Genomic DNA, 13,766 nt, shown 5'->3' with positions numbered 1-13,766 from the left:
TGATGATCAATAAACGATCAAATAAATGTAGCAACAGGAAAGAAACTAAAGTGGACATAGCAATAAACCAAGAGAGGATAATACTAATCAAAAGAAACTAAGTGGAAATTAATGAAGAACAAAATGCAAGAATAAACTAAAGTAAATACAGAGGAATAAACTGGTATGGCAAGACCTTTAGAGCAATAATTAATACAGAGTATGGCAAGAATAAACAGACACTATTTCCAGATAAAAGGTAAAATAATATTGTTGAAATGTCATGGGTTTGTTGAGACCATATCTAGTACTGAGAATAAATATATCTTGGACCATAACAGTAAATAACTGATCACTTATTTATGTTTGTAATTAGATTTGATATATTTATTTCTTCAATATTATTTTTCATGTCAGTGTTAATGTCATGAGGCTGATGACTCCATGACACGTTCAATTTCACTCATTAGGATTTGATTAAGAACCAGATTTGTTCTTTTTAATTTCTGTCCAGTAAAACTATTAATCTATAAATCAATAGTCTATATAAAGATATTATCCATGTTTCTGTCTCATATTTGTATGGCATTAAAAGGATCTGGAACTTTTGTTTTTCCACTGAAAGCTCTTGTTTGCACAATAAATGCCATGTGGGTGAAGTTTTATGGATAATACTCTGATGTCCCATTCTCCTGAAGGCAGCACAGAGCTGCACCACCAGATACCGACAGAAACACTAAAGAGAAGAAGAGCTACGATTAATGTAGTTACAGTTCTATCCATGTTTTAATGTTGCAGAACTCAGTCATTTTGCAAATAGTTCAAAGTTTAAACTGGCATGTTGAACATCTTTCATCTGGTTATTTTGTGCAATATTTAACAACTAGAAAATGGCAAAGAATAAGAATATTTTTCCACTCTGGCTGCCTTTAGACCTACCAATTTTAACTTGAATTGTCAATTCATTTTTTGTAGACACCTAAATAATTTCTATTCCCATGGCTTTTTTGTTCTCTGGGAAATTATTTTTTGATGATAAATACAGAAACAAGCATAAAAATCAAAACATCTACAATAGTGATAGTAATATTAATAATAAAACAATGGTCAGTGCAAAGTAGCCTACAAATTCTTTGGTGGGGGCAGTGAGGGACCTGGATAAAGACTAGGGGGGCGCTGGCCCAAAAAAGGTTGAGAAACACTGCTCAAGCAGCTCAACGACACCAAACATCCAGCCAGAGATACAGAGATATGATGGATCAGTTCAGATCAAAGTTTATCCATGGCTTAGAGCACAGACAAAGTCCAGACATTGATCAACTTCAGAACCTGGCGCAAGACTTGAAATTCAACATTCACGGATGTTGCAATCTGACACTGAGGTTGTAGTATTTTAGACTACAACCTCAGTGTCTAAAATACACTCAGGTCAAAACAATTCAGCCACTGGCTTTGCAAAGCTGAAAGAAACTCAGGTCTAAAGTCTTCATAATTGTGCACTACTTTGCCTTGGTTTGCAACATAAAATTCTACTAAAATACAATAATGTTTGTGTTAAAATGTGAATCATTTTCACTCCCTTAGCTGCTGAGTAACATTTTGTCTAGTTGCCCCTGGATTGCATCTCTTTGTTTTCAATGAAAGTCTTATTTCAACCACAATTTCTGTAAAAATTAGAATAGACCAGAATGGCTTTACATAACCAGTGGATGGATGAATGTGGATGAATCCAAAGAGTAGAGCCGAGTTATGAGCTGGCAGGCTCTCACCATGTGTTAGTGGGCTTTGGACCCAGCCAGTGGACGTGTACCATTATGCCGTAATCCTTCCATGCTTTTCTGGAAAAACTGAATAGCACTAGAATCACTGACTCAATTTTTGGATCTCATTTTCATGACAAAGTGATTGTTCCCCTTGTACTAACACTGTTGCTGTTCATAAATGTGAGCGAGTGTTGGGGTATAAAAAGCAGTAGCTGAAAGGCCAGTCAACACCGAGACCTCAGGGAATCCACCAGCGTCGTCGCTCAGCATCACCAAGGCGGTCCCAAGCAATATACCCAAGATGGGCAGGGTGAGTTAGCATGAGGCTCAGGGTGTCTGCTCCAAACTTCTCTTGGCTCTGGACTGGGAAAGGGTTTTGTGGGGGGGTATTCCAATTATGGTTAAGTCTACAGAAAAAAACATGTTTCTTTAGCTTTTTCGGTAGACCTAGAATACAAAAGTAATCCATACTGTTGTCTAAGATGAGCCACACATCGGAGGAGCCTCACACACTAAATGTTTTCCTCCAGATTATCTTCTACGAGGACAAGAACTTTCAGGGTCGTCGTTATGAGTGTGACAGTGACTGCTCAGATTTCCACACATACCTGAGCCGCTGCAACTCCATCCGAGTGGAGAGTGGGGCCTGGGTGGTGTACGAGAGGCCCAACTACATGGGCTACCAGTATGTCCTGACCAGAGGAGAGTACCCGGAGTACCAGCGCTGGATGGGACTCAACGACCGCCTCAGCTCCTGCAAGATAGTCCATTTTGTAAGTCAGTCTGTTCTGGACCTATACTAACTGGGGTTTTGGACCACAATGACTGCAGTGCGGGGTAAAATGTTTGAGTTCATGGAGTGCCATTTATGCAACCAGTGCCTGCAGGGCTCAGTCAATAACCAATAAAGGATGTGTTCCCTGTGTGACCCTCAGTCTGCAGTGTCTCTCATCTAAAAATCAAAGCTGTGAGCTGACGCTGCTTGTTCACGGTTGCGATCACATGACGTAACCTGAAATTCTGCTTGGTGGACATTTCATCTGCCCATCAAGTCTCCTTTATCTTTTATTCTTACTCCCCCCCACCCAGTTGCTCTATTCATTCCTAACACCTTTTCCCTTCAAACACCCGTCTGTGTCTCCCTATCTCCTCATGTTCCCCTCTGCTTCCAGACCAGTGGGACCCTGTACAAGATGCAGCTTTATGAGAAGGCAGACTTCGGCGGTCAGGCCGTTGAGGCCACCGAGGACTGCCCCTCGCTCCTGGAGAAGTTCCGCTGGAGAGAGGTCAACTCCTGCAAGGTCTTTGATGGCTGGTGGGTTTTCTACGAGCGTTCCAACTACACCGGACGCCAGTACTTCCTGGAGAAGGGAGAGTACCGTAAGCCTGGTGACTGGGGTGCCGTCAGTCCTTTGGTGCAGTCTTTCAGGCGCTTCACTGAATGATTGAAACTCAATCCAAATTGTTCCACGTACCATAAGTGACGTAAATCAGAGGCCTTGACTGCTGTAAGCTGGTTATGTCACACTTCCACCAAGGTGTGGTTTTGAACTCTTATAAATAAAACTATTAACAAAATCACTTGTCTTTAGAGTTTTCATATGAGCTGTTAAAGTCATAAATCCAAGTATGAGACTAGAAATGCTATTATTGCTGTTTCTTTAAAAATATTGGAGAATGATAGTGGCTCATAACCAGCCATTATGTCTATATTCAAAAATCGGATTAGTCTCAAATCTTTGTACTCTCACTGACAATATTTTATGTAGCCAATGTGCCCAAGTGGCATACTTACTTTACAGAAAGGAATTAAAGGGGTATAAAGTATATTCATTAGCATAATTTCATTGAAACTAAACCACTAACAGATACTCTGAAAGGCAAACTCAACCCAATGTTTCAGATGAGAAAGGAAGGATTTTATTTACAAGTGCACAAAAATTAACAACGTGGTTGTAGTTCAAACTTCTGTGAGAAACATTACAGTGAAAGTGTCCCAAACAAAAAAAGCCTAAATAAACTCATGTGTAGCTTCACCTGAGGTTTTCATGTTGAGCTGTCTGTTCAAATACTTGGCTAAATTTCGCAAGTTTATGCTTTGCTTTAAAATGACTTCAAAACATATTTCATGCACTTCCAGTAAAGAAAAAATAAATGTTGTTCCACTGCTTCATAAAGTGAACATTCCACAAGTGTGGGCTTGATGGTGCCAAGTTCATCTTTTCAAACCACTTTGTGTAAGTTGAGCGACCCTTTACTTAATGTAACTGCATAAACAAACCCTATGTAACCTATGTGTATGTTTATTTTCTATGAACAGACCGTTAACTACAATATGATTTTCTCTCAGTTTGTCTCGTTATATATGACCCTTATAGGTTAATGTGACTGTCTAATTCTCTGACCCTCAAATGTAGTATTGGAAGAAATAAAAAACATTTTTTAGCTGTTAACAGCTGAGATACCACAAAATGTGACTTTCGTCATAGCCATCTTGGAAGCTAGTCTAATATTCAACTGCATTGGACAACATTACCTTCACTTACCATATTATTACAACAACAACAAAAAAACCCAGACGGGACATTCTTTTTTATTTTTTTACAAGTTATCTGACCTATAACAGCAGGCCCCCGTCAGATGCGTCAGCCATCTTGAAAAATGGTCGCCATATTGAGCTTTGCTATGGCCAACAATATGTCACATCACTGTTGGAAAAATTGTCTCACTTATTTGCTACAATAATAGCACTGTAATATCTTCAAGGTCTTCTGCTATCAGTAGGTCTGCTGTAATCAGTCAGATGCCTGAAACAAAACACAACATTTGTATCACATTGTAGTAACTTGAAGTGTAGAAGCTGGCCGGCCCACAGTATTAGCATACGGCCAAATAGATTGCGGTGCGTTCCTAAGTCCAGCCTATCGTCCGGGGCGTACTTACCAAAGAAGATAAATATGTAAAGTACTCTGATTACTTGGCTCTTTCTGTGGTGTTAACACTGCATGAAAGGCTGTACAACTTTACATGTGGTCAAGAATAAACGAGTCTCTGGCTTGCTTCTGACTCCAGCTTCTTTCCTTGGGCTGCCAACAGAGGAGCTGAGTGATAGAAAAAGCTAACTATTACCTGAACTAAAGGTACTTGTACAGTTTTTCTTCTGAAGCTAATCAGTAACAGGGCATGCTATGAACTGTAGAATATGTTTATTTTAACAGCTATTCAACAACAAAAGCTCATCTTTATAGAGGCATGAAAGCTGTGATTGGTCTGCAGTTGATGCTGATAGGAGTCTGTTGTGGTGAGCTCTTCGTGATTTTTTCACATAACACCTGTGTGGTTGTTTTGTCTGGTTTTCTGATACATTATAGCTAGCTGTATCTTTACAGAAAACCCCCCCTGAAATCTCTTATTGACACATTGTCTAATATTTTCTACATCGGTTCGGTTTTTCAATGCTGTTGATTTAAAGGATATTCTTAGAGTTTTCTTCTTAAACCAAAAGTCTTCATTTGCCGATGCCTAAGATGTTATCACACACACACATCATTACTGTGTGGGCGATAATCTTTCAGTTATCAATACCTTATTTAATCCCGGCTGATGATAAAGTTTTTTCTTGTCATGTGAAGTCAGTGCACGCGTTGTTAGAATAAATGTTAAATGTATTTGTCGTTTTTAATGAGATATCTGAAGCATTTTTTTTGGCAGGAAATGATTATGTATAGAATGAACAGAAATACTACTACTATTAATAAATAATAATAATAATAATAATAATAATAATAATAATAATAATAATAATAATAATAATAATAATAGCAGTAGTAGTAGTAGGAATAACAAGCAGCCATCTGCCATGGGCGACTGAGATTTTGAGAAGACAGAGCAGAATACACAAGAAGAAACAGACAAACTGATGTTGAATTATTTCAGTGTTCATGTCAGTAACAAGTTAAAGCAGAAGATGGAGAACTTCTGCTATTAAAAGCATTTTCTCATCAGATGTCCTCCTCCAGGAAGGAATCGTGGCTAAACAGGACACCAGTCCAGGTGGAGCTCCTGTGGAAAGAAAAATAACTGAGTACACAAAGTTAACAGTTGAAATAACAGCAAATTATGCAAATTTGAGAGGAGTAGAAGAAGAAAATTGGAAAAGTGGTCAGTTTTTCCTCCTCTACCTTCAGCCTAGGAGAACATTACTACAAAAATAGCTCAGAACAACCTAGGCCTGTCTAGCTAATAATATAATTAGCAGCTATAATACCTGTGCCAATATGGGATGTTGATATCTGCCTAAATTTTCAGATTGGTGTATCTCTAGTATATTGTAATATTTGAGGGTTATTGTGATTAGTATTGGATTTGGAGTTGCAATAAGCCAATAAGCCAATAAGCGTTATCAGCTGGCTGCACTTTCCAACTCCTTTTTTATTAATCATAGCTCAGGTTCAAGGTCAAGACTTGCTGTTGTGGGTTGTGACAACTTGTTTCATACAAACACATTTTCCTTCTCATTTTTCTTCTTTTCTAAGGTTTGAAATCTTCCTGTGTTGCCAAGCTAAATGGAGTTAAATGCTATGGATCCTTGGGAGGAACATTGAACATTCAGATAATGGATGATGCCTCAAAAATACCTTATTTCAAGTGGGTAAAGAACCGCTCAGTGTTACTGCGCTGGATGGCCAACAAGATTGTAAGCCGTACAAGAGATAGCAGGTTTAACTTTTTTCCGAGTAGTGGGACAGTTAGGATCACTAACCTGACAGCGGATGACAATGGTCTATATAAACTTGATATGATTAGTGAAAATGGAAAATATGAAGGCTCAAAAGCTCTGCAGCTGTACGTCGAAGGTAATCCACTGTTCATCTTCCTACATTTTCTGCTTCCTTTGTTTTTCTTCTCATACATTAATAGAAGTTATGAAGATATAGCATTGTATTTCATACATAGAATGTAAAATATAGCTGTCATGTCTGTTCTGTTAATTTCCAACTTCCCATCAAATGGAAGAAAGGCCTATATCTTAATTTAATATTTAAATAATAGTTCTGTGGTTTTTCTCTCAGCTCCTGTGTCTTCTGCCTGGCTAGTCTCTAAATGTGGGTCCTTGGGTACGCAGAGGGTGTTCTGCTTTTCTGGGGCAGGTAACAATACTTGGTACGAATGGACTCTGGATGGACGACCACTGAAAGGCTTTGAGAAGATGTATGGAAACATTCCAGCTAGCACCATTCTTCTGGGATCGAAGAAAACAGGCCGTCTGGTCTGCTCAATCAGTAATCACATCAGTAATTCCTTTACAGAGATGAAGGTGACCAGCTGTGGTGAGTAAAACCGTCATTTTAAATGAAACAACCTGATCATTCATATTAGCTTTATTTCTAAAAGCTTGCCATCTGAGTGATATTTAATCAAAAGTACACTGGGTATGTGGACCATCAGCAGCCAATAAAACATGGACCAAATTGGAGGCCAAAAAAAAGAGAAGATTTTGAAGATTGTTTATTATGTGTGAAGTGGTGTTTTTTTATTGCGTGCACAAATATATCTTAATAAAATTCTGCTTAATGCAGATGTTTCTGTTAACAATAGATACACTTTTTATTCAAACAAACCACTGTAAAAAGCACAGGTGCTTACCTGATAAATTTTATGCTTCTCTCCATGACAAGCACAGTCACCTGGATGGTCTGGCAGTTCAACTCCTGTTCAGTCAAGTGCATGTACTGTAGGGTCTAGTCCATCACCACACCCAGATTTCAGGCTTGGTCACTAGTTTCTAGCTGTAATAACTGTACTGCTGGCTAACTACAGATTCTTCCTCTTTAGGTCCAAATATCGTAACTTTAGTTTTATTTTTGTTCAGATGGAAAATGTTATAGCACCTTCAAGCATTGATTTGTTAAGTTAATCTGCTTATTGCTTGGATGGTCACCTGGTGACAATGTAATGTATAACTGTGTGTCATCTGCAAAAATATGGTAACTAATCTTCCCTGTTATAACCTTAGCTGGCAGCACGTTGCAGATATAAAATAAGAAGGGCCCAGGATTGAACCTTGGGGTACTCCCCATGCCACTTATGTTTGCTCAAATGAAAAAATACTTCTTGACACAAAGGAGCTCCTGTTATTTAAGTAAGACTTGAACCAGTCAGGTAATGTACGACCCAAGTCTCCAGTCATTTCAATTATGTATCATATAATCTTCTGTTCCACTTTTTAAAAACAATGTGGCTACAAAATGCTAGCCACAGTGCTATGTGCTTTATGTTCTATGCTTTCAGTATTTATTGGTCTTATGGCCCTAAAATGTGTTATTTTCCCTGGAAAAGTCTTTTAATTCTTCATTGTCTGCTTATTCTCCAACAGTGACGGGTGGGAGGAAAAAATCTGGTTAGCCCTGGATGAAACTGTCCCACAAAAATCGGTACATGGAAAGTTACCAACACCTGGCACAGATTTTACAGTACTTTAGTTATGACTCACTACAGTACAAGTTACAACAATACTCAAGTTACATCAATACCAGTGATCTTGATGAATGTATATGATTCCAGTCCACATTGTGGTAGCTCAACATAGTGGTTTTTCGTCACAGTACATGAGACACTTTCTGTTTTTGCTATTTTTGTCTTTAAACACTCGCTGTATTATTAGGGTTGTTGTGTTCTGAGGGTTTTTTAAGGTAAAAAACCCTCTAAGCTGTGACTATTTGACTTGAGAAAAATAAAATAAGGTGAGGCTGACTGGATGTGCGAGTGTCATCCTCTACCCTGGCTGTAATCTCAACCATCATAACCTACAGTACTTTAATCATGACTAGAACTGTGTGTCATCAGTTCACAGGTTGTGATTGTTGTCTTTAGTTGGGTGACCAAAATCCTAAGATCAGTAGCTGTTAGCGATCAGTAGTACACAGCTGGCAGATGTTTAATGTACTACGGAGCAGAAAGCTGACATCATTGTTTCTCTACATCCAGTGGCTAGCGCAGGTTGCTCCAATTAATAGCCACACAGGCAAGAAAGAAACAAACGCACCCAGTACAATGCTTTCATCCTATTGACAGAGGTTGCCAGGCGACTGTGCCAAAAGGCAGTTCTATGTTTCGTAAGCGAGCAGAGACTAAGCCTGAGCACAAAGAGAAGTTTTGAGTACAATTTTGAGAAGACATAAAGTCCTGCTTTCAAAATAAAAATGTAAGCAAAAGTTTTAAAGGTTTTGAGAATGAAAGATATGAAATCCTGCTTTCAGACTGAAAATATGCACTCTTGGATTATGGCGGAAAAATTCCTTCATACATAAATGTCAAACTCTCCAAAGGCTTCAAACTCTTCAAACAGACTCTCAATGCAGCCCAGTCTGCATAGGCTTTCCATGTAAACCAGATGCCTCTGTAGCTCAAATTTGTTCTGAATGCAGCTTTACACTGCCTGGATGTGATGCGTACCAGAAGGACATTAACAGATTATTTTGCACCTTAACAGAAGTTCCAAATGTGACCAGCAGGTGAAGATCTTTTTAAAAGTGACAAGATGCACCCGAACACAGACTTAATCAGTGCACAATATTTTATTAAACAATTCTTTAAAACATTTTTTAAAAATGAGGCTTCAGGCCTACTACTCGGTCCCTGGAACAAAAGGAAAAAGGACAGACAAGTTCGGTTATTCCAAACATGCAAAAGAAATTAGTAAAACAAAAAACCATGCAATGCAAAAGAAAACAAATTAGTACTGCAATAACACAACAAAACGGTAAAAGAAAATGCTTCGAACAGTGGAACAAATAGTTGTCATCCGCTTCCAAATGCCCTTCGATGGGGCCAGAGGAGTATCGCCCCGCCCACACAGCAACAGGTTTAGTTGAGTGCGGCCCAAACAAACAACGGCAAGACAAGACAGCAGAGCGTCCAAAGCGCTGCAACTCCAAACACAATCAGGTGCCCAGGAGTGGAAACACAGCCTAACCCGGGAGGAAGCGGGTCAGCAGGTGAGGACCAGACCGAAGCCGCACGCCACAGCAACCCCCAGCTGCAGCCGGCAACGCCATCAGAGCAACAGATCGCAGACGAGTCGACCAAGCCGACATGTAGCCGCCGACCGTAGCAACAGTGGTAGAAACAAAGACTCACGCAACCTGCAGCGCCCCGCCCAACTTTAAAGGCATTCGCCCCGCCCTCCAATCAACGGTGCCCAGTGCACAGAGTGGGGGAGGGTGGAACACCATCCCACCACACAAACAACAGTATTTTACGCAGTGTTGATTTGCTGTTTACTTTGTCATATACTTTCTGAAGTATGTGACAATGTGCATTGTTTGCACGTTGTGTATGTGTCAAAGTAACGTGAAATGCTCACGCATAGTATATGACCATTCCATGAACCAGTGCTATTTCTTATTCTTTGCAAAAAGCTGGTGTGTATGACATTGTTGCTGGAGTGAAAAAAACACAAAACCCCTGCTGATTGTTTGGAGGCCGCCGGCCATCCAGGCGCTCTGTGATACTCCAGACCTCACAGATGGCCAGTCCGCCCGAGCTCAACAAAGAAGTTGAGATGTTAAGTTGCCAGGATGAATCTGCTAGTTCAATGAAAGATCTGGTGATGTTGGTGTTGTTTTGTTCCCATTTACTCGTATATGGATTGTGTGCCTCAGTGGTAATTCTTCCATTAACTGATATTTCTTTGACTTTCAGTTGTGAAGAGGAATATATTGACCATTCTGCCCAGCAATCAAGAGGCAACAGCTTGCCTCTTGTTGGCTGGAGATCGACACCGGCCCGACTGGAGACCCTGCAAGGATAATCATATTCAGATAATGGATGGATGGAAGAATAAAATATTAAAAACTTGAGAACTTCTCACTCTCCCAAAAGTGGAGGATGCAGTGATCCCTGTTCTGTTGATTGAAAAGAAACATTCTACTTGCTTAGCTTATTCACATGAAAAATGAATTTCCGAAGTGAAATTTTAAAATATAAATTCTTATACAGAAAATATTGTAGAATAATCATCACGAATTCAATACATCATGAACCGAGTTATAATTTAGTGTCCCTTTTCTGATATTTGTCTGTAACAGGTCTGGTCTTATGTCTTAAGTTTGTCATTCTTGAACTTTGATATTTTCACTATCTTTCTGTTGTATAGTGGTGCATCTGCAAACGTGTTGTTTTTTTTTTTGCATGGAAAATTCATTTAATCAAACATTATTAAAAGTTAAGTATCATAAAGTAATTTTTTAAATTAAATACAGTAGCTTTTAAACCACACAGCATCATACATAATGTGCCTTGTTTTCTTTCTTTCTTTTTTTTTGTAACAATATAACTTGTTGTCGGCATCCTCTAAGAGGTGACTTAAACAACTTTATTGAGAAAAAAAACATTCTGAATTTTTTTCAGCTGTATGAATAGCAGTGTGAATACATATTTGTCTGCCTTGCATCATGTCCCTTCATCTAGCTGTTATCTCATAGAGGAACTACAGATTTGTGAAGTTATGCTATTGTCACAAACAATGTTAAGTTGACTAAAGTTGCCATGTACGTCATGGTCAAACAAAAAAAGACCCATAAATTGATTTTAAGTTCCATGGAAATGAATCAGCTAATTCAATTAATTAATTTAAAATACATTTGTAATTAAATTAATATGCTGAAGCCTATGAAGCACAATATGATTTAGTATAAGTAAAATACAAGGAAAAAATAAAATAAAATGACATACACACACAATAAACAGATGACTTGACAGAGTGATGACATGAAGCTTAGATGGATGGTTTTGCTCATAGCTTTGAACTAGTAGCTATTTTATTCCTAAAATCAATGTGCAAATTGGCATTTAGAATATTTGACGCTCAAAACTTTTAATGCTCCTTACTATCTTATCAAGTGAGGTTCATTTATCTGTAACATGTCATCAGTAAATCTAAAATGTTGTGATAAAATTAAGGTGTTTAACAGATTTACTTTCACAAGTGGAACATTACCACTTCTGGTATGATGCTCTACCAAAAGAGCTATATATATATATATATATATATATATATATATATATATATATATATATATATATATATATATATATATATATATATATATATATATAAAAGACATTCATTTTCACGTGAGATTAAAAAAATACAATATATCAATTCTCAAATCAAAAATCAAACAAAATGCCTTGCGAGGTTTTTATAACTGAAATGGTGGCAGTTTGCTTGGCTGGACAAGGGCTTATGAAAAGATATGTATGCATATTATTCTGGCTACTGTTTTTATGTAAACAATGGTACATTAAAGGGACACAGAATATTTCTGATTTGTTGAGATAGGGACTTACCACTGTGCTCATTCATTCCTCACTTATTCAACTGTCTTTGTGAACTTGGAGAAATGTGGTCCTTATTCACCAAAGTTACACTGTGAGAACCTAATATTTAGTCATGTGAAATATTTCACCCAAATACGAAAGCCATGAGGATTGTTGGATTCCGACACAGAAGGCGTTTTATAAATGTTTCATTTTCGATGCGAAAGCAGAACAAAACATGCAAAAAACATAAATGTTTTGTATTTTTTGAATTTCACATGAAAATGAATAATGAAATCATGTCTTTTTATATTTATGAAATGCCTGTCAAGCTGACAATATTTTTGTTTACATCAGGCAACATGCAAATAACTGACATTCAGCAACAACCTCGTTTGGTTTCTCATCTCTCTGAAAAACAATAAAGAACACATATGGAAGCTAACTTGTCTAAAAAGTGGTCAGATTTTGCGTTGACCTGTTTATGACTCAGATTTTTTTCCGTGGAAATACGGATAGTGGTCACAGAAACATACAACAGGTTATTGGAAGATTACCGTATTTTCCTCACTATAAGGCGCACCTTCAATGAATGGCCTATTTTAAAACTTTTTTCATATATAAGGAGCACCGCATTATAAGACGCAAAGAATAGACGCTACAGTAGCATAGAGTAGCGGTTCTCAACTTGGGCGGTACCGCACCCCGGGGGGCGTTCAGAGGACGGCAGGAGGCGCTTGCGGCAATTTTTACAAAAGTGGGGCACTGGGATTCCTTTGGGGGGCGTTTGGTCAAAGGTAAACTTTACACCTTATATGCACAACAATACCAGTTTAGACTTTGAGCAACTTGGTAAAACTGTATTGTGTAACATTAAAACATGCTTGGCTGCAACAGTATCGATGGCAGCTCTTCTTCTTCTGTTCAGTGTTTGTAGCTTCTTGACGCAGCTCCGCTCCTGCTACTGGTAGCTTCACCGCATCAGTTCAGCGTCACACCGGCTGATGAAGTTGCTGTGATTCACTTTGTCTGGTATTTTTGTACATATGTTTTGCCAGTTCTGTGATCATGTCAAAGCAGCAACTTATATTAAAAAGTGTTTTATTGTCCGTTTGAAGGCTGCCCGCTTCCATGGATGGACAACAGAAGATCACTCTTATAAACATGTATTTACTAAAATCATGATACCCTCACTTTGTATCCCTCTGAAAAATGAACCCATTTAAATAAAGAAATCCCTCCATGGGTGATACCATGATAGAGAGTGTTCATTTTATAGTGTTAAAACCGGTGCTGTAAGTGGTCCGGTATAAAACGGGGGTGATAGAACAACAGTACCACAGCACTTTTAAATTTCAATAATCAGAATACCGAAATTGTTTCCATTGTTTTAAAAGGTTTGTGTCAGTCTGCCTTTTCCCCATCGACACGTTTCCCGAACGCTGCGCACCAAAGGGATTAAAAAATAAATAAAAAATGACGTGCACATTGCGCAAAACTCTGAAACAGGAGAAGTGGGACATAAAATGGAGCGACGAACTAGATGTGAATTATGGCATAAAAACAGAGAATCAGTGAAAAATCAACACATGATGTGAAACACATGACGATTAGGTGGCACATCAGGTGATGAGTGAAGATTACTGATGGTGATGGTCAATAAATGATAAAATAAGGTCAATAAATGATAAAATAAATCTA

At 38.3% G+C, this 13,766-nt stretch overlaps 1 protein-coding gene and 1 long non-coding RNA gene across 2 annotated transcripts; both read left to right on the top strand.

The window, feature by feature from the left end:
- Positions 1-1,941: 1,941 nt before the first annotated feature.
- Positions 1,942-3,323, top strand: LOC103481970 (gamma-crystallin S). Its single transcript, XM_008437830.2, has 3 exons — positions 1,942-2,052; positions 2,273-2,515; positions 2,915-3,323. Exons 1-3 carry the CDS (start codon positions 2,044-2,046, stop codon positions 3,185-3,187), a joined length of 525 nt encoding a protein of 174 aa, XP_008436052.1. The 5' UTR covers positions 1,942-2,043; the 3' UTR covers positions 3,188-3,323.
- A 1,399-nt stretch (positions 3,324-4,722) lies between these two features.
- On the top strand, positions 4,723-11,193 carry LOC108166939 (uncharacterized). The gene is made up of 6 exons (XR_001777330.2): positions 4,723-4,882; positions 4,961-5,043; positions 6,278-6,598; positions 6,815-7,072; positions 8,119-8,176; positions 10,446-11,193. It is a non-coding gene; the product is annotated as an uncharacterized LOC108166939 (long non-coding RNA).
- Positions 11,194-13,766: the final 2,573 nt, after the last annotated feature.

Source organism: Poecilia reticulata, chromosome 2 (assembly GCF_904066995.2).
Source record: "Poecilia reticulata chromosome 2, P_reticulata-male-v2, whole genome shotgun sequence".
In the NCBI taxonomy this organism is placed as follows: Eukaryota; Metazoa; Chordata; class Actinopteri; order Cyprinodontiformes; family Poeciliidae; genus Poecilia; species Poecilia reticulata.
Note: the sequence above shows the minus strand (reverse complement) of the source record. Positions and strands in the feature narration are given on the sequence as shown.

Excerpts from the sequence above, each read along its gene's own strand:
- LOC103481970 (XM_008437830.2), top strand. Across the intron at positions 2,516-2,914 it reads CCTGCAAGATAGTCCATTTT|ACCAGTGGGACCCTGTACAA; the intron begins GTAAGTCAGTCT and ends CTCTGCTTCCAG.